Source organism: Bubalus bubalis, chromosome 2 (genome assembly GCF_019923935.1).
Source record: "Bubalus bubalis isolate 160015118507 breed Murrah chromosome 2, NDDB_SH_1, whole genome shotgun sequence".
Lineage (NCBI taxonomy): Eukaryota > Metazoa > Chordata > Mammalia > Artiodactyla > Bovidae > Bubalus > Bubalus bubalis.
Genome location: NC_059158.1, coordinates 44,695,827 through 44,721,022, shown reverse-complemented (window position 1 = coordinate 44,721,022; position 25,196 = coordinate 44,695,827). Strand labels below are relative to the sequence as shown.

Genomic DNA, 25,196 nt, shown 5'->3' with positions numbered 1-25,196 from the left:
AATTCCAGGCATGAGGCATTCTTAACTTTCTTGATTCTTGCCCTTACTCTTTCTTTCCCTTTCTATTTCATTATGGTTCAGTTCAGTTCAGTCGCTCAGTCGTGTCCGATTGCGGTAGAAGAGGCGTAACTAACATTTACCATTTTAACCATTTTGAGGCTGTGGTTCAGGAGTGTTAAATACATTTGCATTGTGTTGTGCAACCATTACCATCAACCATTACTTTTTCATCTTCCTAAACTGAAACTCTGTAACTACTAAATGATGCCTCTATTTCCACCTCCCTTCAGCCCCTGATAACCACCATTCTACTTTTTTTTATTAATTTTGTGTGCATGTGTGTGTGGCTGTGCTGGGTCTCCATTGCTGTGCAAGGGCCTTCCCTAGTTGCAGAGAGCGGGGTCTGCTCTCTATTTGGGTGCACGGGCTTCTCATTGCGGTGGCTTCTCCTGTTGCTGAGTCCGGCTCTAGGTGACCAGGCTCAGTGGTTGTGGCTCATCGGCTTAGTTGCCCTGCAACGTGTGGGATCTTCCCTGACCAGAGATCAAACCCATCCCTTGCACTGGCAGGCAGATTCTTAGTCCCTGGACCACCAGGGATTCTACTTTTTATCTCGATAAATTTGACTATTCAAGACATTTCACATAAATGTAATCATACAGTATTTGTCCTTTTGTGACTGGCTCGTTTTAATTTAGCATAATATTTTCAAGGCTCAGCCATGTTGTAGCCTTTGTCCATTTTTCCTCCCTTTTTAAGGTTAAATAATATTCCACTGGACTTCCAAGGTGGCTCAGTGGTAAAGAATCCACTTGTGAATGCAGGAGACACAAGAGACACAGGTTTGATCCCTGGGTTGGGAAGATCCCCTGGAAAAGGAAATGGTAACCCACTCCAGTATTCTTCCCTGGAAAATTCCATGGACAGAGGGGCCTGAAGGGCTACATTCCATGGGGTTGCAAAGAGTTGGACATGATTGAGCAACTGAGCTCAAACAGTATTCCGTTGTGTCCGTACACTCCATTTTGTTTATCCAGTCACCCATCGACAAACGTTTGAGTTGTTTCCACCTTTGGCTACTGTGAATAATACTTTTGTGGACATTGCTGTTTTAGTCCCTACTTTCCATTCTTTGGAGATATAATAGAGAGTTCCAATTGCTAGACCATATGGTAATCGTATGTTTAATTTTCTGAGGACACACCATACTGATTTCCACAATGGCTGCACCACTCTACATTCCTGTCAGCAATGTACATGGGTCCCTATTTCTCCACATTCATGCCAACACTTGTTATTTTCTGAGTTTTTGATAATAACCATCCTAATGGATGTGCATATAACTACACAGAAGAAAATGGTGATTCTCATAAACAAAATATTTATCGAAAGAAACAAACAGAACCAATAAATAAAGTTATTTTATATTTATATTAAATTCAAAGTCATGCATACATAAGAAAAATAAGAAGATAGTTTTCACAAAATTCAGAGTAATATTTTCCTCTTAAAGGAAAAGATAGTAATCAGAAGGTGCACACAAGAAGCTCCTGGGAAGCTGGTTGTGTTTTGTTTTATAAACTGCATGAACTGCATGGTTTGTTATTGATGAAATTCTGCACACAGGTTCATGTAACTCTCTACAGAAGTTACATGTCACTCTAAAAGAAATGTTAGTATTATTATATCTCCTATTATAAAAATATTATTCTCAAGTCATGAGCTAAAGAATTGTGTGCATAGCTTTCCTAGATATAAATCCAGTTCAGGAAATATAAATCCAATTTACTTCAGGAAATGTGCTCTTTAAGGAAAATGATGTGTTTACACTTAAGAGCAGAGAAGGCAATGGCACCCCACTCCAGTACTCTTGCCTAGAAAATCCCATGGACAGAGGAGCCTGGTGGGCTGCAGTCCATGGGGTCGCTAAGAGTTGGATACGACTGAGCAACTTCACTTTAACTTTTCACTTTCATGCATTGGAGAAGGAAATGGCAACCCACTCCAGTGCTCTTGCCTGGAGAATCCCAGGGACAGGGGGGCCTGGTGGGCTGCCGTCTATGGGGTCGCAGAGAGTTGGACACGACTGAAGTGACTTAGCAGCACACTTCAGAGACATGAAGACCTTTTAAACTAATATAAATTTAAGATCCAATGCCCAAGGATGTGGATCAATAAGGAAAATAATTAGAAGGATCGTGATGACTTTTACCCATCCTATCCTCATTAAAGCATCCCCAGGCTCAGTTCAAGGTAAAAAGGTTACATGAAGTGTATATTGTTGGACACGATAGAGGAAAATAGTCAACATCTTCTGTTGGATGACGGGACTCCTTCTTGGGAAAGTTCTTCTGGTGGCAAAGTCTCAAAAGGAATATCACCAGAGATGTTTTATGGCAAGCAACAGATGCAGGCTTAGGAAAGACCTGTCAACAAAGGTCCATCTAGTCAAGGCTATGGTATTTCCAGTGGTCATGTATGGATGTGAGAGTTGGACTATAAAGAAAGCTGAGCTCCAAAGAATTGATGCTTTTGAACTATGGTGTTGGAGAAGACTCTTGAGAGTCCCTTGGACTGCAAGGAGATCCAACCAGTCCATCCTAAAGGAGATCAGTCCTGGGTGTTCACTGATAGGACTGATATTGAAGCTGAAATTCCAATACTTTGGCCACCTGATGCAGAGCTGACTCATCTGAAAAGACCCCAGTGCTGGGAAAGATTGAAGACAGGAGGAGAAGGGGATGACAGAGGATGAGATGGTTGGATGGCATCACCGACTCAATGGACATGAGTTTGGGTGGACTCCGGGAGTTGGTGATGGACAGGGAGGTCTGATGTGCTGCAGTTCATGGGGTCACAAAGAGTCGGACACGACTGAGCGACTGAACTGAGAACTCAGAAACTGGAAGTGGTCGCTTCACATGTACCTCAGAAAGCAAGACAAGAAGGAAGAAGAAAGCACTTCAGGGAAAAATAAAAACCCAAAGAATAAAAATAAAACAGAGGGTAGGGGAGTGAATCACTGGTACAACCAGATACTGGAAGAGTTGCAGGAAGGGAGACCCAACCCCCTCCAGGGCCCGAGACTGGACAGTTGTCTAACACTCGGAAATGAGCTGTCTCAAGAGACACACGTGCTGACAGAGCAAGAGACTTTATAAAGGGGCGCCTGGCTGAGAGCAGGAGGGTCGGGGAGCCCTGGAGGACTGCTCCGCCCCCTGCTTCGCGGTCCTAGGTTTTACAGTGACGGGTTAGTTTCCCAGTTGTCTCTGGCCAATCGTTTTGACTCAGGGTCCTTCCTGGTGGCTCACACATCACTCAGCCGAGATGAATTCCAAAGCAAAGGATTCTGGGAAGTTGGTAGCACATACGGTGGGCAAGTGTCTCCTTCCCACTTTGGGCCTTTCCCAGATTCTCCCAGTTGGTTTTCTGTGGCCACACCTTGTTCCTTATTGGGAGATCCTTTTGTGAGACAATTCATGCAAGTGGTTATCGTTGTGTCTGGCCAAGGCGGGTGGTTTTGGTCAATGGTTTCCTAAAGAGAAGTGGCAAAACAGAGAATTAAAAATAATGAATGAGGGACTTCCCTTGTGGTCCAGTGGCTAAGTCTTTGTGTTCCCAATGTAGGGGCCCAGGTTCCATCCTTTGTCAGGGAACTAGAGATCCCACATGGAGGAACTAAGACCTGACCCAATCAAAAAATTATATAAATTGTTTTAATATAATGAGTGAGGCTTGTGTGCCCTGCAGAAGACCTTTGACTTGGATTTCACTCATGTACATATGCACTGGAAAAAAGTGAATACTGACATGTAATTAAGGGTACTTCATCAGAACCATTTTCTCTTGAATTTTACATTGTCAAAAAAAAAAAAAAGAATTGTCTGGATCTCAACAAATTAGTTTTTTAATGTGTTGTAAGATTGTGAAGGAAAATGTTTACTGATAAAGGCACACAGAAAGAGCTGATAATTACTCCTAACTCTTAAACTCAGTTTGGAAGCTCTGTTAACAAAAAAATGGAGCTAATGGCTGTTGGATTAGCAAGGTATAGCAGTGATTTTAAGAATCTCATAACCAAAACTTAGTAGATTAATATACTGTCGCTTTAAATTTACAGGGAACTAAATCTTACTGGACATCTGTTACTGGTTTTGAGATGAGAAATTGGAATTGGAATGCAATGAAGTGTGCTTCGAGGTAAACAATGATAGGTCTGCATTTTATTTATTTAGTATTATTATTTTTGACCATGCCACAAAGGCTTGTGGAATCTTAGTTCCCATTTTCCCTGGCTGAGATGGAGCCTGGGCTATGAGCTGTGAAAGCACTGGGTCCTAAGCACTAGCCCACCAGGGAATTCTCTAGGTCCACATTCTCGATGAAACATGAAAAACACAGCATAGATTGGGTTTCCCTGGTCGCTCAGCTGGTAAAGAATCCACCTGCAATGCAGGAGACTCTCAGTCGATTCATGGGTCAGGAAGATCCCCTGGAGAATGGATAGGCTACCCACTCCAGTATTCTTGGGCTTCCCTGGTGGCTCAGATGGTAAAGAATCTGCGTGCAATGCAGGAGACCTAGGTTCGATCCCTGGGTTGGGAAGATTCCCTGGAGGAGGGCATGGCAACCCACTCCAGTATTCTTGCCTGGAGAATCCCATGGACAGAGGAGCCTGGTGGGTTACAGTCCATGGGGTCACAAAGAGTCAGAAACAACTGAGCAACTAAGCATATATATATGGGTTTCCCTGATGGCTCAGTGGTAAAGAATCCTCCTGCCAAGCAGGAGACACAGGTTCGATCCAATGGGTCAGAAAGACCCTTTGAAGAAAGAAATGGCAACTCCAAATGCCAACTCCAGTATTCTTGTCTGGAAAATCCCATGGATGGAGGAGCCTGGCAGGCTACAGTCCATGGGGTCACAAAAAGTCAGACACAACTTAGTGACTAAAAAATAACAACAAATTTACATTTAACCTGGCTCTTGACAAAAATTGCACAAAGCATTTGTCTTAAATCAAGTTCTCCTAAAAGCAGTCTAAGACAAGGGCTTTTGTAATTTTTCAGCGTGGTGACTCATCATAGCTGTTTGTTCATAACCTTGTCATCTTTTGCTGATGCATGTTCCATTGCTCAGTGGTGTCCAACTCTTTGCAACCCCATGGACAGAAGCACACCAGGCTCCCCTGTCCTTCAACTATCACCTGGTGTTTGCTCAAACTCATGTCCATTGAGTCAGTGATGATATCCAAACATCTTATCCTCTGTCACTCCCTTCACCTCCTGCCCTCAATCTTTCTAAGTATCAGGGTCTTTTCCAAGGAGTTGGCTGTTCGCATCAGGTGGCTAAAGTACTGGAGCTTCAGCATCAGTCCTTTGCATGAATATTTAGGGTTGACTTCCTTTAGGATTGACTGGTTTCCTCTCCAAAGGACTCTCAAGAGTCTTCTCCAGCACCACAGTTTGAAAGCACCAATTCTTAGGTGCTCAGCCATTTTTATGGTCCAACTATCACATCCATACGTGACTACTGGAAAAACCGTAACTCTGACTACACGGGTGTTTGTCGGCAAAGTGATGTCTCTGCTTTTTAATACACTGTCTAGGGTCGTCTTAATTTCTGTCCATGGGATTACTCAGACAAGAATACTGGAGTGGGTTGCCATTTCCTCATCCAGGGGATCTTCCCGACCCAGCGATTGAACCTGCGTCTCCGGCGTCTCCTGCATTGGCAAGCACATTCTTTTTTGCTGAGCCTCCTGGGAAGCCTTTTCTGGAGATACACGTCTGGTAAACCCCTAGTCACCCCCACGTATCTCATCTGAAGGAGCACTGTGCTAGAGTTACTACTCGTACAGCTCCCTGGGGTCGAGGTAGACTTCCCAAACTTCACAAACAAGAAATTGTACAGTCTGTGCTCTCTTTTGTCTGGCTTCTTTCATTCAACATGAGGCTTGTTGTCGCCTGTGAGTTTCATCCATGTTGCCTGTATGAATAATTCGTTCCTTGTTATTCTCTGAAGAAAGGAAATTTTATGATTTCTGATTTCGCTGAGAGACTTCTTAGTTATTTTCTGTTTGGGGCTAATATAAATATTAAATAGTGGCTCTGAACATTTTTAATAAGTCATTTTATGGACATATGTTTATATTTCTTTAGGTAAGGATTTACAAGCAACATTGTTGTGTCATAGGATAAGCCTATCTTTCTAAGAAATAGCCAGACTTTTAAAGCACTGGTTGTATGCAAAAGGTGAGCATTTGGGTTACAAGACATCTTGACATTAAATAGTCTCCGTTGTTTTTTTTTTTAATTTAGCCGTCTGTGTATGTGTAGTGATATCAATGGATTTAACTTGCTTTTCTATATAGAGTTCTATTTTACCACTTCAAGTAAAATGTTTTACAGCCATAAAGAGATGAAGAATGTGATGCTCTGGAGTGAGAGGACAGAAACTGAGTGAAAGCAGAGGGAAGGACAGACACCCTGTGGAAGAGTTACCCAGGTTACTCTGTGCTTTTCTGGAAACTCCCGGCCCACAGCAGACTGAAAGGGAAAGCACGGTAATGCTGGCTTCTCCTCAGTGAAACCAAAGCCTGTGTTTGCAAGGTAAGACCGTTCTCAGGCCAGTTGTCAGTCACTAAAAGAAGGAAGCCATAAAAATAGCTTAAAATAGTGCATAAAGAGACAGGCAAATCAGCGATTTCTCATTGAGAATCACACCTAAATGAACTGGTTGTGAGTTTGAGACCCAAGATTGACTAGACACTGTTGTTGTTCCAAGTAGAAAACATCTATTGAACCCAAAAGTGGTTGATCTGCCCATCACCTATTGTGTAACAATATCATCCCCCCTTATTTTTTATTGTAGAGGGTTCTATCTGGAAATAACTGATTTTACTCAGAGAAATAAAGTATTTTTGAGGATTTGCTGTCCCCTGTGTAGTGGGTTTTCAAACAATGTACCTCTTGACTTCTAATGCTTCTGTGCTGTGCTATAGACAGAAAGCACATTCACGGATAATCTTTTTTTTCGTCATTCTTTTTTAAAAACTTTTATTTTGTATTAGACTGTATAGTTGATTTACAATGTTCTGTGAGTTTCAGGTGTATAGCAAATTGATTCCTTTATAAATATACACATATCTATTCTTTTTCAAATTCTTTTCACATTCATGTTATTACAAAATATTGTGTAGAATTCCCTGTGCTACATGATAGGTCCTTGTTAGTTATCTATTTTATGTATAATAGTGTGTACATGTTCATTTCAAGCTCCTAATTCATCACTCCCACCCACCTTTCCCCTTTGATAACCATAAGTTTGTTTTCTATGTGAGTCTGCTTCTGTTTTATAAATAAGTTCATTTGTATCCTTTTTTTCTGAGATTCCATCTATAATCATATCATATGATTTTTAAAAATTTTTTGGAGTATAGTTGATTTACAATATCATGTTAGTTTCTGCTATACAGCAAAGTGATCCAGTTATACATATACATACATCCATCCTTTTTTAGATTCTTTTCCCATATAGGCCATTACAGAGTCCAGAGCAGAGTTCCTGTGCTATACAGCAGGTCCTTCTTAGTTATCTATTTTATATACAGCAGTGTGTATGTGTCAGTCTCCATCTCTCAATTTATCCCTCACTTCTCCCCCTGGTAACCATAAATCTGTTTTCTACATCTGTGAGTCTGTTTCTGTTTTATGAATAAGTTCATTTGTACCACTTTCTTAGATTCCACATACAAGTGATTTGTTGTTCAGTCACTAAGTCGTGTCTGACTCTTTGCAACCCCATGGACTGCAGCACACTAGGCTTCCCTGTCCTTCACCAACTCCTGGAGTTTTTTCAAACTCATGTCCATTGAGTAGGTGATGTCGTCCAACCATCTTATCCTCTGTCACCCCCTTCTCATCCTGCCCTCAGTCTTTCCCAGAATCAGTGTGTTTTCCAGTGAGTCAGCTCTTTGCATCAGGTGGCCAAAGTATTGGAGCTTCAGCTTCAGCATCAGTCCTTCCAATGAATATTCAGGCTCGATTTCCTTTAGGATTGACTGGTTGGATCTCCTTGCAGTCCAAGGGACTCTCATGAATCTTCTCCAACACCACAGTTTGAAAGCATCAGTTCTTCGGCACTCAGCTTTCTTTATAGTCCAACTCTCACATCCATAGGAGAAGGCAATGGCACCCCACTCCAGTACTCTTGCCTGGAGAATCCCATGGATGGAGGAGCCTGGTAGGCTCCTAAGAGTTAGTGATCCCCCAAGAGTGGGGTTGCTAAGAGTTGGATACGACTGAGCGACTTCACTTTCACTTTTCACTTTCATGCATTGGAGAAGGAAATGGCAACCCACTCCAGTGTTCTTGCCTGGAGAATCCCAGGGACAGGGGAGCCTGGTAAGCTGCCATCTATGGGGTCGCACAGAGTCGGACATGACTGAAGTGACTTAGCAGCAGCAGCAGCAGCTCACATCCATAAATGACTACTGGAAAAACCATAGCTTTGACTATATGGACCTTTGTCAGCAAAGTGATGTCTCTTGTTTGCATCATATGACACAAGTGATATCATATGATATTTGTCTTTCTCTGGGTGACTTACCTCACTTAGTATAATCATACCCAGGTCCACATTCCTGGATGATCTTAGGTGTCATCTGGCTTTGGCTGATCAGAGGCATTCTAGAGAAGCTTGGACATGCTGATGGTTTTCTTTCCTGAAAAGACATCAGCGTGGGTGTGCTTTGTTTTTTGGCCACAGAATTAGGAGATATTGTCACTTCGTGGCGTAAAGAGACAGGTGTCACAGTGGCTTCCTATAGTCAGGACCTTCTGTAATGTGATGTTTCTGGCTCAAGCTAGCTTCCCAGGTTGCCTGATTTGGTTCCACCTTGTGTCTTGCTGATTCTCTAAGCCATAGTAAGCCTTCTATTAAACTCCATTCTGCTTAAAAGCATTTAAAGTAAATTTTGTTCCTCTGGGCTCTTCTTGTACAAACAGGCTATGTTTATTACTTGAACAGCCGGAGGTGTGGGGAGGGAAACTCCTTAGGCCAAATCAATGCCCGCTTCTGCCATAAATAATAGTGCTGAACGCCTACTATAGTGGAGCCTTACATTTAGGAATGCGTATTCACAATCGCAACCCACTCCAGTGTTCTTGCCTGGAGAATCCCAGGGGCGGGGGAGCCTCGTGGGCTGCCGTCTATGGGGTCGCACACAGTCAGACACAACTTAGCAGCAGCAGCATTCACAGTCGCTGTCTATGTCAGTGCTAACTTATTACCTTCATCCGAAGTAGACCTTGGCATCTCCACCTAAGGGCCGAGACCCTGCTTCTAAGTCTTTCCACCAATTCATCATCTTCATGGGCATTTTCTTTCAGGGTACCAAGTCCCGGTGGATGACATATTGACTTCTTATTCATTTATAGAGAGCCAGAACACTGGAGTTAGATGTACTCTGAATCATATAAAAATGTCAACTTTTGAGTACTGAAGAGGCTCTCTTGGAGAAGCCATCACTTTTTAACATGTTTTCTGAGATTAACAGAAATTAGATAAACACCATTTTCTCTTGTCTCTGGCAGTAACAGCCCCAAAAGAGATACTTTGAATGAGAACTTCAAAACAGATGGATGTTATGGGTTCAGGAACAAAACAAGTATGCTATGCTATGCTATGCTAAGTCACTTCAGTCGTGTCCGACTCTGTGTGACCCCATAGATGGCAGCCCACCAGGCTCCCCCGTCCCAGAGATTCTCCAGGCAATAACATTGGAGTGGGTTGCCATTTCCTCTCCAATTCATGAAAGTGAAAAGTGAAGGTGAAGTCGCTCGGTCGTGTCTGACTCTTAGCGACCCCCTGGACTGCAGCCTACCAGGCTCCACCGTCCATGGGATTTTCCTGGCAAAAGTACTGGAGTGGGGTGCCATTGTCTTCTCCATTAAGATCTTATACGATGAAGCAATTCTGTTCCTGTAGAGAACACAGTATGAAGACAACTTTTAAATCTCACTCAAACAGTACCATTTCCTGTTCATCAAAGAGAAATATGGGCAACACCAAAAGTAACACAGGATGGTAATGAAGTAATCCTGCTGTATGAAGGCCTCTGTGTGTGTCGGTGTGCAAAAGTAACCAGGACAATTCTGGAAAGAAAATCTAGAGTGGAATAGGGAAGACACTCCAGATACCAAAACACATGATAAAATTATAGTCATTAGAAGTGTGGTATTGGCACAAGAGTACAAATATACACCAAATATACACCCAAATAGAAAAGACTCCAGAGACAGATGAAGCCCTGAACCAGAGATCTCCATGAAGCCAACCACAAATATGTACCCCGTGCCTCTTCTGTATCAGGGACTATACTGGTGTTGACGGGCAAGTGTGCACAGCCTAAAAGGTGGGAATTACATGTTCTTCAGCAGCCTTGCTGATCTTCTGAATTTTAAGATTGATTTCTTAGAGCATCCAGTATAACCCAAACAAATGAAGTGGAACAGTAGAAAGGCGTGTGATGAACTCAGAAATATGAACAAAGACCAAGTCACAGAGGATTTTGTTAGCCAACTGAGGAATCTAGATTTAATTTTAAGTACTGTAGGAAAACACTTGAGATATTTAGGCCTTATATAGATGTGATGTGATTTAGGTTTTCAGAACATTTCTTATTGCTCTGTGGAAAGTAAATTGTAGGAAATGAGAAAGGAGTAGAGAAATGAGTGAGAGGCTGTTTCACTAATTCTGAAAAGAAATGACAGTGTCTTAAACAGGAAAGAATCAAATCTCTTCAATCCAGTCCATCAAAAGCATAAATATAAATCATCTTTAAGAGGCCTACTTTCTGCTCATGGTCAAAACTCCAACATAACTAAGTCAAATAGTTTAAAAATTAAATTATCTGCTCCATAAAGACATTGTTAGAAGTAAAGTTAGACAAAAAGGGAACACTCAGGGTGAGATGTGACTGCTGCCTAGGAGGAGCCAGGGAAAATCTGTGTGAGGGGGTAGAATGACCACTTAGGAGCCTTACAAATGTGATGCAATTCTTTCCTAATAAAGGTCTAAATGCCTCTCATTTGAAAGTTTTTCACTAGAATGTAACCTGGGAAGATGGATCAGAGGAATCTGTCTCTGTCATCCTTTCCTGCTCATTCACAGGAGCAAAGAATAGATAAGCTGAGGACCTGGGGCTGCAGTTGAAATACTTGAAGTCGTAGCAAAAAGAGAGAGACACTACAGTAATTGAGCCTGCATTTCAGGATCTCGATTCATCAAGAATTCAGTTTTATCAGGAGTTACTGCCTAACAGATTCCCCCATTAGGGTTTCATAATACACCACACAAAATGATAAATTATTGCAAAAATTCCCGGAAAAACTACAAAGCCACAGTCATCAAGACAGTGTGGTACTGGCACAAAGACAGAAATATAGATCAATGGAACAAAATAGAAAGCCCAGAGATAAATCCACGCACCTATGGACATCTTATCTTTGACAAAGGAGGCAAGAATATACAGTGGAGAAAAGACAATCTCTTTAACAAGTGGTGCTGGGAAAACTGGTCAACCACTTGTAAAAGAATGAAACTAGAACACTTTCTAACACCATACACAAAAATAAACTCAAAATGGATTAAAGATCTAAATGTACAACCAGAAACTATAAAACTCCTAGAGGAGAACATAGGCAAAACACTCTCCAACATAAATGACAGCAGGATCCTCTATGACCCACCTCCCAGAATATTGGAAAAAAAGCAAAAATAAACAAATGGGACCTAATTAAAAGCTTCTGCACAACAAAGGAAACTATAAGCAAGGTGAAAAGACAGCCTTCAGAATGGGAGAAAATAATAGCAAATGAAGCAACGGACAAAGAATTAATCTAAAAAATATACAAGCAACTCCTACAGCTCAATTCCAGAAAAATAAACGACCCAATCAAAAAATGGGCCAAAGAACTAAACAGACATTTCTCCAAAGAAGACATACAGACGGCTAAAAAACACATGAAAAGATGCTCAACATCACTCATTATCAGAAAAATGCAAATCAAAACCACCATGAGGTACCATCTCACGCCGGTCAGAATGGCTGCGATCCAAAAGTCTACAAGCAATAAATGCTGGAGAGGGTGTGGAGAAAAGGGAACCCTCTTACACTGTTGGTGGGAATGCAAACTAGTACAGCCACTATGGAGAACAGTGTGGAGATTCCTTAAAAAACTGGAAATAGAATTGCCATATGACCCAGCAATCCCACTACTGGGCATACACACCGAGGAAACCAGAATTGAAAGAGACACGTGTACCCCAGTGTTCATCGCAGCACTGTTTATAATAGCCAGGACATGGAAGCAACCTAGATGTCCATCAGCAGACGAATGGATAAGAAAGCTGTGGTACATACACACAATAGAGTATTACTCAGCCATTAAAGAGAATACATTTGAGTCAGTTCTAATGAGATGGATGAAACTGGAGCCCATTATACAGAGTGAAGTAAGCCAGAAAGAAAAACACCAATACAGTATACTAATGCATATATATGGAATTTAGAAAGATGGTAACGATAACCCTGTATGCAAGACAGCAAAAGAGACACTGATGTATAGAACAGTCTTTTGGACTCTGTGGGAGAGGGCGAGGGTGGGATGATTCAAGAGAATGGCGTTGAAAGATATATAATATCATATGTGAAATGAATCACCAGTCCAGGTTTGATGCATGAGACAGGGTGCTCAGGGCTGGTGCACTGGGATGACCCAGAGGGATGGGAGGGGGAAGGAGGTGGGAGGGGGGTTCAGGATGGGCAACACATGTACACCCATGGCGGATTCATGTCAATGTATGGCAAAACCAATACAATATTGTAAAGTAATTAGCCTCCAATTTAAATAAATAAATTTATACTTAAAAAATAAAGAAAGGTTATGAAAAAACAAGAAAGAAGTGAGAGGAAAAAAAATTCCCAGGAGGAAAAAAACAGAATTAGGGATTTTACATTCAGCATTGAGTGGAATAACTGCATAGGTTCGAATATGAAGTTGTCTTCTATGAAATTCTGCATCTTTTTTTATTTTATTTTATTTTTATACTTTACAATATTGTATTGGTTTTGCCAAACATCAAAATGAATCCGCCACAGGTATACATGTGTTCCCCATCCTGAACCCTCCTCCCTCCTCCCTCCCCATACCATCCCTCTGGTTCGTCCCAGTGCACCAGCCCCAAGCATCCAGTATCGTGCATCAAACCTGGACTGGCGACTCGTTCCATATATGATATTATACGTATTTCAATGCCATTCTCCCAAATCATCCCACCCTCTCCCTCTCCCATAGAATCCAAAAGACTGTTCTATACATCAGTGTCTCTTTTGCTGTCTCGTATACAAGGTTATTGTTACTATCTTTCTAAATTCCATATATATGCGTTAGTATACTGCATTGGTGTTTTTCTTTCTGGCTTACTTCACTCTGTATAATAGGCTCCAGTTTCATCCACCTCATTAGAACTGATTCAAATGTATTCTTTTTAAAGGCTGAGTAATACTCCATTGTGTATATGTACCACAGCTTTCTTATCCATTCATCTGCTGATGGACATCTAGGTTGCTTCCATGTCCTGGCTATTATAAACAGTGCTGCGATGAACATTGGGGCACACGTGTCTCTTTCCCTTCTGGTTTCCTCAGTGTGTTGCATCTTTTCTAATGCACTATTAAAAACACACACACATAAGCTTAAAAGTTAAAAATTTCTAAATGTTATGTCAAATCTATCTAAAGATTGTTCGTTTTATAGCTGAAGAATGTAATGAAAGCTTACTATGTAGAGTAGGTGAATAATTCTTCAGAATGGTGGACCGAGATAGTATCCTTATTTCCAAATCATTAAAAAAAAAAAAGCCTTGGGTAAATTAAAAAAAAAAAAGAATTTTACATGCCTAAGATATTTGTCAGCATCCAGAGTGCCCACACAAAGCCGCATGCCCCTTTAAACCCACCAAAATGAAGAGGACTTCTAAAGTGTGTGACACAGAAGAGCCCCGTCCTGGGCCATCTCACAGACAGGCCAGGTAGGACCAGGGCAGTGTAGACCTTCCTCAGGAGCAGAGCCAGGGTTCAGCCAGATTCTGTGACCTGTGATGCTCCTCCGCCAGCTCAGTGAGTTGGACGCACTCTGAACCTTTCACTCATTTGATGATTATAGTCTTGTTGTGGTTATGCTATCATTTCTTCCTGTATTAATAGGGGGTGAACTTATCATTTCAGCACAACTTTTGGACCACTAAGAGCCATATCCATGGTAGAAAAAGAAGTTCACATCATCAGAGATCCTAGATTTGGAGGTCAATGTGATCTGGTATTTCTCCCTTTAGAATAGGAAAGTGAAGCATTGGTTGTATACGGACTACATAAATTCTACATAGAGGAAACAGCTTCTGATTTTTTTTTTTTTCAAACAGAAAAGCAGAGACAGAGAAACTTCAGGTATCAAAGTTTTGCATAATGGATGGTGGTGGTGAAAGTGTTGCTTATCCATCCAGTCTTACTCTTTTCCACCCTTGTTTTGGGAAAGGAAAAAAGTCTCCATCTATGACAGAGATTTGCGTTCAAGCCCAAAGCCTGGCCAATCTGGTATGAGTCCCTCATACCTAGACTTCATCTAGATTATTAAATTGAACTCAACATAATGGTCTTTTGTCGTTGGGTGATGGGCTGAAAATTTGAGATGGCTGTATTACCAGCCATGTGGAAAATGCTTAATTCCCATAGGAGAAAATAAGAGACGAACAGGGAAGTGCAGAACTCAAGAGACATACACAGAGCATGAGCCAGGGAAAGCAAGAAACCTGTATCCCAAAAGAGAAGTGGGGGCAGAGAGAAGCAGAGAGACAAACAATATCAAGAAAGAATATACACAAAAAGATAACAGGCAGAGAGAATGACAGAAAGAGAAAGACTGGTAGTCAGGCATGTGAGCCAGCAGAGTGAGGGGTGAAGAGATGGACGGGAGAGATTCTGAGAGGTGGGCACAGCAAGTGAAGAAACGCACATGCAAGGCAGAGAGAGAGCAAAATACAGAGAAAGAGAAACACTCAGAAGCTGAAACATGGATAGAAGAAGAAAAGCACTCACAGAGACAGAAAGACAGGAAAACCCATGAATAGATTAACAGGGAGAGAAAGGGGCCTTCAGACAGACGGCAAGAGAGAAATGGAGAGAGACAGAAAGAGGAAAACAGAGATAGAGATGGAGAGAGCTACAGAGAGGTACACTGCGAGGACAGACTGAGGCAGAAGGCAGGGAGAGGGCCCAGAGACGTGCTAAGAGAGAGGGGGGATGGTCTCACTGACATCCTGGGATCCAGGCATTTTTCTGAAGTCAAATCCGAGCACGAGCTTTCCAAATACATGAAACTCCCAAATGAATGTTTAACGTTAGGCTGATTTTAGGAGAGTTTTCATCATATGCACTGGAAAAAAATACTTGCTAATAAAAGCTTCCACTGTTAATTATACATTCCTGTAGTTTGGATTCAATGAGCAATAATTTTATTGATATTTTGCCCCAGGGAGACAGTGCACTTGACAGATTTTTGTGCTGTCAGTTTGATTCATCACATTGGGCATTGGGTCCATGAAGGGACCAAACCGTTTCACTTGCACAAATATATAAAAACTCGTCAGACTGTAGACTGTAGTAGAAGCCAGAAAAGTCTGCTGCACACAATCCCAGCTTCCGGGACCCACAGACGATGGAAAATTGAATTTACTTCACACCTCACTTCATGTTGTTACGTGATACCTGAATTAGACCAAGGATGGGGACCCATGACTTTCTTGTCTCCTTGCCTGGATCTGACCTTCTTGGGGACATAACTGAACTTGAGAATCTGACCTTTTCTTTGTCAATGTTTCCCCAGGACCACCAACATCACACTCAATAAGAATTGGGAACACAAGGGATTCACAAATCTATTTAATTTTGAAAACTATTTGATGGAAAGATAAAAGAGTCTGACACTGAATTCACGGGCAGTCTTCAGAAGAGAACAAGATCAGCAATGCCTGTTGAGGGTATTTATGGTTCAAACAGATCAGCAGGCAGCTCAGAGAGCCAAAGAGGAGAGCCGAGTCATGGGCAGAAATCCAGGAAAAATCGAAACAAAAAGAGCATGTGACAGCTGCTTCTGGGTCACCGAGAGTCAGGTCCTGATGGATGATGCGGGCGGAGCTGGCTTGTTCACAGGTCCGGAGAAGAATCGCAGGACAAGATCAGAGAAGAGTCATGACAGACCCCAGGAAGAAGAACCCTGGAGGAGAGACGCAGGACTCATAAGTCATACCCACCCCTGAAGCAGACTCAGCCCTAGCCCCTCTGGGTCCCTTGGGGACACTGAGATTAATCTCGTCTAACACCTGCTCTTCACTATGTCTCCTGGAACTAAGGAAGGACCATACTCTACCAAAGTGAACACACATCTTCAGCTTGAAGGGTCACGTGGCCAGCTTCTGAGCACAGGTCATGGACTAATCAGATGGGTGAAAACTGTGGGTCCTACCCTTTCTCCTACCGGCAAGCTCAGGAGTACTTCCTGTTATGGTGGAGTCTGGGGCATCATTCAGACACTCCTGAATGGATGATAGGAAAGGCTGGGTCCTCTTCTGGAGAAACCACCTCTGAGGTCTCCTGCAGAGACTGCACAGAAGGTTCCAGGCTTTTTCCTGACCGCAACTCACATGAGTGAATGTGGTGTGGACCAAGAAAGGAATAACAGAGGCAGGTGAGAGAGTCCAGACCAACCTGCTCCACAGCTTTCTCTATCTTGTGTGTGTCATTGTTCTGGGCCAGAAGGGGAGGGGTCTTACCTGTGGATGAGGCCTCAGGATCGGCTAGCTGGAAGGAAGGAAAATAAAAACTCATTCACCCAGCTGGTGAGAAAATAACATCTCTCTTTATCTCAGCCTCCGAAAGGAAATGAGGGGGGCAGGTCCAGAACGTTCTTTGCTCCCACCCACATACAATAAGGATTCAACTGCCACAAAAGAAGATCACCCCAACGTCACTGAGACAGTCACCAGAGAAGGATCAACAGAGGCTTTTCAGCCCAGCACCTGTCTTCCCCTTTTTCTCCCAAGGTGCCTTACCTCTCTTATCCCAAAAGTGGACAAAAAGGCCCACACCAAGGAAGATCAGCCCCAGCACAAAACCTCCAATTCCGCTCTGCATCTTGCTCTGGGCAGATTCAGACTGTGCCCCTGGAAGTAAAAGCCCTCACGTCAGTGTAGCCACGGCCCACAGCATCCTCATCCAGAAGCCTGGAGTCTGGTTGTGTGTATAAGAGACAGAGGGGCTCAGAAACCAGATAGAAGAGGGGAGGGCAGGCAAAGATCCCGGGGGGCTCTGATGGATGGTGGGGGGAGGATGGTAGCCCCAAGGAGGCATGTCCATTTGTTTGTCTGTCCTCCACGGGTCACCTTCAGATACCAGCCTCTACGTCAAAGCCCAGAACTTGAACACTTCAAAAGGCACATTACTCAGGCTGAACTGCAGCCTGGAGGAGAGGGGAGAGGGGTCCAGTCATGTGAAGGGACCACCATCACATCTTGGGGGGGAAATGAGATAAGGACTCAACAGATGCTTTTCAACTTGAGATACTGGGATCTAGTCCTCGGTCACTTCCAGCCCAGAAATTGTATCAGAGAGTTACATAGGACACAAGGGATGAAGACAGACTCCACCCCCATCAGACCCAGCGCTCTCCCTGAACTTTTTCTTTCCTGTCGAGTCTGTAGGGTCAATGAAGCGGCCCTTACGCCATTCTACTGTGATGGGGCTCTGGAGGCTGGGGTGGTCCACGTGGCAAACATAGACGTCTCCAAGCTGTGGTATTGTCTCTAGCATCACGTGAATCTGGTAGGTCCAGTCCCCATTCTGAGTAAGAGGTGTGAACCCAACTCCAGCTGTCTGCTCCTGTTGATTCTGGAACCATTTGACTTTAACTTGGCGAGGATAGAAATTTGTCACTGAACAGACCAGCAGATTATGGTGGTTCAGGGCCTCTGTACTGGCTGGAGAGACAGTCACTGTAGGCTCCACTAGGAGGAAAAGAGACAAAATTAGAGAATGAGGCAACAAAGAAATTCTTACCAGGGGCTGCAGTCTGTCCTTAGAAACTACAGTAGACCAGATAAAGGTATTACCACCACCTCTGCTGCTGCTGCTGCTAAGTCACTTCAGTCGTGTCTGACTCTGTGCGACCCCATAGACAGCAGCCCACCAGGCTCCCCCATCCCTGGGATTCTCCAGGCAAGAACACTGGACTGGGTTGCCATTTCCTTCTCCAATGCATGAAAGTGAAAAGTGAAAGTGAAGTCACTGAGTTGTGTCTGACTCTTCGCGACCCCGTGGACTGCAGCCTACCAGGCTCCTGCATCCATGGGATTTTCCAGGCAAGAGTCCTGGAGTGGGGTGCCATTGCCTTATCCGACCACCACCTCTAACCAGAGGCAATTACTATTCTAATTTCCAACACCATAGATTAATCTTACATGTTTGTAATTTTCATGTAAATGGAACGTTACTATATGTGCTATTTTGTTTCTGGCTTCTGTATCTCAACATAATTTCTATGAGATCCATCCACGTAATGGTTTCCCGCTCCTTTCATTGCTGCATAGTATTCTATTGTATGGTTATAACTCAATTCATTTGTCTATTCGCTTGTTTCTTTTTTTTAACATTTTATTTATGTATTTGGCTGCATCGAGTCTTAGCTGTGGCAGGGGAGTCTTCATTACAGCATGGATATTTTGTTTGGCACATGGGTTTTGTTGCTACATGGCATGTGGAATCTTAGTTCTCTGGCCAAGAACCCCACTACCCCTGCACTGGAAGGCGTGGGTAACCCCACTATCCCTGGACCACTAGGAAAATCCCTCTTTATTTCTTTTTATTGCTGAGTAGTAGTCTATTATATAGTTATGCCTCAATTTGTTTCTTGACAAAAAGTTGGGTTGTTTTCAGGCTTTGTTATAAATAATTCTCTCTTAACATGCTTGCATACACACACACAAAGATAACAAATATTTGTCACCTATTAGAATTCCAGCTCTGAGTTTATTTAGCTTATATGCTAGCCTACTTTGTAAGAGAAGAATACCTTTGTTTAGCAATCACTGGTTTCTTGAACAAGATCATTTATGTGAAAAGTCTTTGTAACACAGACTGGATAATTTTTTGCTGAAGTAGGGTTGATTTTACTGAAGTACCGTTGATTTTTTATTGAAGTATAGTTGATTTTTTTGGAGAAGGAAATGGCAACGCACTCCAGTATTTTTCCTGGAGATTTCCATGGACAGAGGAGCCTGGAGGGCTACAATTCATAGGGTCACAAGAGCCAGACACGATTTGGCAACTAAACCACCACATAGTTGATTTACAATGTGTTCATTTCTGCTGTGCAGCCAAATGACTCAATTATATATGTGTACACATATAGACTCTCTTCATATTCTTTTCCATTGTGGTTCATCACAAGATACTGAACATCATTCCCTGTGCTCTACAGCAGGACTTTGTTGTTCATCCATCCGATATATGATAGCTTGCATCTGCTACTAGACGGGATAATGTTTAAACTGTATATACATACCATACATGTGCATGGGTACATGTATGCCAAGTGTGCTGTGCTCACAGCTGGAGGACCAAGGCCAGCTCCACCCAGCTGCCCCAGCAGAGCTGACAGAAGAACTGCTCTTGAGGTTGGGACTAAAAGGATGAGAGATTTCAATAGAGAAAGAAAGGGAAGGTGGAGAAAAGGAGAGCATTTCAAGGAGGAAGAATTACTTCTGCGAGGGTAAGGATGAAGGAAGTACACAAGAGTCAGATGCTGTAGAAAGGTGTGGAGCCTAGGAGATGACAGGGACTCAGAAGCCCCAGCAGATACAGCCAGGGCTTGGGACATTCGAAGGATTGCAGTTGCCAGTCACTGTTCCCAATGTGTCTCACGTATCCTGCCTCGGCAGGTGGGTTCTTTACCACTAGCGCCACCAAGGGAGCCCCCAGTGATTTTCACACCCTCCCAACTCTGCCCTGCCGGATCTTCCAACATTTTTCCTCCTTAGAGATTGACACCCCTCCTGGTCCCCCCAAGATGCTGGAAAACCACAAAAGACCACTTTCCTGCGTCCTTCCCCATGAGGCTCTGTGTGAAGGCAACTCGGCCCGTCCTAAGCCCACCTCTCCGCTGGACAGTGAAGCCGGCCGTCTCCTTGTAGTTGTGTCTACACAGCGTCTCCACGTAGGCCCGAAACTCCGCCAGGAGGTCCTTCTGGGTGTTCCAGATCTCCGCACACACCCGGCCCAGCTCTGTAACAGCCACAAACTCGCCCAGGTCACTGTCAAAGTGCAGGATCTCTTCTTTGTTGTAGATCTGTCTGGCCACAAGCCTCACGTGCTCTGTCCCGTTGGTGAAGTAGCACATGCCTTTAAACTGGTACACGAAATTCTCTGCGGGAGAGCCCATGGAGTGAGATTTAGTTCAGCCTTGCATCCCAACCAGCCACTTGTCTTAGGGAAGCATGGACGACAGAAGGAAAACACCAAAGGATTAAATAAAATCTGCTCTCAACCCTCAGAGTCGTATCCCTGGGAAAAATTTAGATGAAGCTAGACCATTCTTCACACCCTGTACAAACTAAATCTGGATGAATTAAAGTTCTGAGTATGAAATGCAATCCTACCAATACATTAGAGATGAAATCTGAGAACATCTTCGTGACTCTGGAAGTATAAAGGATTTCTTTAAGCAAATCATGAAAATCACAAGCCATAAAGGAGAAATGATTAATCAACTTCATTAGAATAACAGCTTCTGCTCATCAAAAGATATCTTAAGAGAATAAAAAAGACAAGCCAAGAAGTGCCAACAAATATTGGCAAAGCATATGATGACCATGTGCTTGGTTTGGAGTATAGTATGTTTTTTATTTCTTAAAAACAAATAAGACAGATACTATAATAGAAAAAGAAAGGAGAAATGTCAAAATAGGTACTACAATAAAGACTAAACACAAGTAGAGAATAAACAGAGGCAGAGTTGCCCATGCTCATTAAAATCAAAGAAATTCAAGTTAAAAACACAGTGAAATACAGACACGGCCTTTGGGAAGGGAGGAATGGAGTGGGAGTTTGGGATGAGCAGATGCAAACTGTTATGTAAGAACAGACAGACAACATGTTCCTACTGTCCATCACAGGGAACTGTATTCAGTATTCTGTGATAAACCATAGTGGAACAGAATACTTTTTTAAAAGAATGTATATATATATATATATGTATACCTAAATCATTTTTCTGTACAGCAGAAATTAACACAACATTGTAAATCAACAATACTTCAAAAGAAAAATACAGTGAAATACAACTATATCTGCTGCTGCTGCTGCTGCTAAGTCGCTTCAGTTGTATCTGACTCTGTGTGACCCCATAGACAGCAGCCCACCAGGTTCCCCCGTCCCTGGGATTCTCCAGGCAAGAACACTGGAGTGGGTTGCCATTTCCTTCTCCAATGCATGAAAGTGAAAAGCGAAAGTGAAGTCGCTCAGTCGTGTCTGACTCCTTGCGACCCCATGGACTGCAGCCCATCAGGCTCCTCCGTCCATGGGATTTTCCAGGCAAGAGTACTGGAGTGGGGTGCCATCGCCTTCTCCGAACTCTATATCTACCAGATACGAAAGCATAACATCTAAAATATCAAAAGTGCCAAGAACTGGGTTCTTTTTATAAGAAGCAATCAATTTGAATAACTCTTGGATATTCTGTTGTAAAGATACCTATTCCATTTTGAACCTCCACTTCCATTCTAAATATATAGCCGAAGAAAAAGCAGGCTCGTAGGCTTCAGGATACACAGGGGGAAAAGTAGAAGCGATCCAAAAGTGGACATCGAAATGGCTAAGTACATGAAGGCTTCGACCAGGTGGTTGGCAGTGGAGGGTGTGACAAGTGTCTGGACAGGGGCACATTTTGGAGGTAGAGCTAGCAGATTGCACTTGGGATCCTACAGTGAAGAAAGACTCAAGAATGTCTCCCAGCCTCAGGGCCTGAACGTCTGGGTGGGATGGTGGTGGTATTTACAAAGAGGAGAAAATCTGGGAGAGAAAGAAGTTTAGTGAAGAAAGTCCACAGTCCATTTGTCCTTGTTAAGCTTGCGTGTCCTGTGAGACAGCAAGCAGAGATAAGCTTGGCAATTAACATATATATTTGCCATTGCACGGAGAAAAATCTGGATGGTTATCACCTAACTGATAAAGGGATTCTCTCCAGGAAGTGGAATTGGGGGTGAGGGAAGGGGAGACGAAGAGGAAAGAAGTTACTTCTACTTTTGACTTTATATTAATAAGGTTTGAAATTGTTACAATGAATATGTGCTACCTTTGAAATTCAAATAAAAGAAAAAAAAGAATGGGTAAGTACATTGTAGCACACTCATAACATGGAATCTCCTGCACAACAATGAAAACGGGTTGATGATTGTTACATGAAAGATCTATGACAGATCTCAAACATTATCCTGAGAAGTGAGACAATCCATTCATGGAACAGATGCAACTAGAGCTTATCATACTAAGTGAAGTGAGTCCGAAAGAGAAAGACAAATATCATATGATATCACTTAAACGTGGAATCTAAAATACGGCACAAACAAACCTGTCTCCAAAACAGAAACAGAGCCACGGACATGGAGAACAGGTGTGTGGTTTCTAGCAGCTTGCGGGGAAGGAGAGGATGGACTGGGAGTTTGGGGGTGGAAACTACTACATTCAGAATGGATAAACAACAGGGTCCTACTGTAGAGCACACGGAACTCTATTCAACATCCCGTGATACACTGTAATGGAAAAGAACAAAAAAAGAATGTGTGTAAATGTGATTCAGCAAATGAGCCACTTTGCTGTACAGCAGAAATTGGCACAACACTTAAACCAACTATTCTTCAACAAAAAATAGTTTGGTAGCAATAAAAAATTGTAGTAACATTTAAAAAAGGAAATAACTAATCTATACTGTTTAAGGATATGTTCATATATGTCCAAACGGTGAAGAAAAGCAGTAATCTTAAGATTATAAGAGTCATAATAGAGCTGACTTCTGGAAATTAGAAGTGGGTGTGATTGGGAAGACAGACATGGGGGTCTTTTGGGGTGCTGGGCATAGTCATTTCAGACCTGGTTGTTGGTTTTTTGGATATTTCTGTATCACTTTTATTAAACTTTCCATATATGTTTTGCATAATGTCTGCATTATACAAATAATGGTGTATTCCAAAATAAGCAATGTTTAAAAATAAACAGCGGCTAATAACACTTCCCCTAGAGTCATCTGTGTGCGCGTGTTTGTGTTTTAGAAAGATGTGTGTAATGTATTACTACGGGGTTTGGAAATTTGTGCGTGCGCTGCTGCTGCTGCTGCTGCTGCTAAATCGTGTCAGTCGTGTCCGACTCTGTGCGACCCCATAGACGGCAGCCCACCAGGCTCCCCCGTCCCTGGGATTCTCCAGGCAAGAACACTGGAGTGGGTTGCCATCTCCTTCTCCAATGCATGAAAGTGAAAAGTGAAAGTGAAGTCGCTCAGTCATGTCCGACTCTTAGCGACCCCATGGACTGCAGCCTACCAGGCTCCTCCGTCCATGGGATTTTCCAGGCAAGAGTACTGGAGTGCGCAGTAAATATTAATTCTCTTCTTTTCTCACTAGTCTCACAGCCCTATTCCACAACAATATGGATTCAGGGTTGTACATAAATTCAGAATTAGTGACAATCGTTGCCTGGACCCTTCCCATTTCTCCTCTCAGACCCGACAAAGGGCCTAAGGACCTGCAGCTCACACTCAAGGAGCTCACCCTCTTCAGAGAGTGAAGCTGCAGAGACTAAAGCTGTCTCGAATTTCTCCAACCTTCAGTCAGAGTGGACATAAACACCCCTCGCCCCAAAGAGTGCCTAGGACAGTAAATCCTTGCCGCTGACTCTCTGAGCAGTCTTAACGCTTCTCGTTTTGCCTGGCCTCTGGTGTAGAAATGGACTTCCTTTTTATCTGCCGGAACTCTGCGATCCCAAAGTCTTTTCCCTGAGAGACACTAGCCTTCTCTCCAAATGCAGAGGTTGAAAAAAGGAATCTAGAAACATTCTTTTTTCTGAAGAGGAGAACCCTGGACCTTGATAGAAGCCCTTCTAAATTCTCCCTGCGATTTGGCCAGAGTGCTCTGCATCCAGCCCTAAACCAAAGAGACGTCGGAGGTTAATTCCCAGATTGGAGCGCTCTGAAAAGCAGCCGTCCAGCACTTACTCGGAGCGTCTCCGCAGTGAGCCTCGGGGATCCTCAGCACCAGGAACACAGCCATCACCATTCCAGCCACAGTCCCGGGGCTCCTGGGGATGGCCACCCTCATCCTTGCAGCCTTGAAACAGAAATGGCGTAAGGGAAGCTCTGGCAGTCACCGCAGCTGCCGCCAATGGACCCGACGCTTCACTTCGCAGAGCAGGAAAATGAGGAAACCTGTGAACTTTGGGATTGGACAGTACCTAGGCGAGAGGCCAATCAATCTGGTGACTTGGGATCTCATTTGTCTCTGGGTAAACACCTTCAAAGAAAGTTCTCCATTCAAAAAGTATTCATGGACCGTTGATAGGTACCCATCACTAGGTCATCACCAAAACCCACTGAACTGGGTCGCTGAAAACGTGTTTGGAGACTTTAGGAACCAGAAAAGGAAAGTGAATTGGCATATTTCTTCTTGGGACATTTTTTCAACTTTTCTGGTTCTCATATTCAGGGTTTGACTGTACGGAGGTGGAAAAGAAATGATATTCCTTGGGAAAGAAGAAAATTGTCTAAAAGCTGTTCACTACCTTCCTTGACTTACGAGACACCATGAGATATGATGTAAAACAACAGATTTTGAGGAAAATGTACTTGTATCAAAAGGATGAACTCTGTAACCATATAGCTCAGGGAAATTCTACTCAATGCTCTGTGGTGATCTAAATGGAAAGGAACCCCGAAAAAGGGGATAAATGAGTATGTATGGCTGATTCATTTTGCTGTACAGTAGAAACTAACACAGCATCATAAAGCAACCATACTCCAATAAAAATTACTTTTTAA

At 43.0% G+C, this 25,196-nt stretch overlaps 1 protein-coding gene across 2 annotated transcripts; it reads right to left on the bottom strand.

The window, feature by feature from the left end:
• Positions 1-15,997: 15,997 nt before the first annotated feature.
• Positions 15,998-25,102, bottom strand: LOC102389936 (rano class II histocompatibility antigen, A beta chain). 2 transcript variants are annotated; one of them, XM_006050281.4, is made up of 6 exons: positions 24,378-25,094; positions 20,270-20,539; positions 17,842-18,123; positions 17,173-17,283; positions 16,894-16,921; positions 15,998-16,337 (listed from the first exon to the last, which is right to left on the bottom strand). In XM_006050281.4, exons 1-5 carry the CDS (start codon positions 24,478-24,480, stop codon positions 16,908-16,910), a joined length of 780 nt encoding a protein of 259 aa, XP_006050343.1. In that variant the 5' UTR covers positions 24,481-25,094; the 3' UTR covers positions 15,998-16,337; positions 16,894-16,907. The 2 variants fall into 2 exon arrangements, with proteins under 2 accessions (XP_006050343.1, XP_044787710.1); XM_044931775.2 differs by lacking the exon at positions 17,173-17,283 and having other exon boundaries at positions 24,378-25,102.
• Between the last annotated feature and the right edge of the window lie 94 nt (positions 25,103-25,196).

Excerpts from the sequence above, each read along its gene's own strand:
- LOC102389936 (XM_006050281.4), bottom strand. The coding sequence starts at position 24,480 with ATGAGGGTGGCCATCCCCAGGAGCCCCGGGACTGTGGCTGGAATGGTG. Across the intron at positions 20,540-24,377 it reads TCACTGCGGAGACGCTCCGA|AGAATTTCGTGTACCAGTTT; the intron begins GTAAGTGCTGGA and ends GCTCTCCCGCAG. Across the intron at positions 17,284-17,841 it reads CCCCATCACAGTAGAATGGC|GGGCACAGTCTGAATCTGCC; the intron begins GTAAGGGCCGCT and ends TTTTACTTCCAG.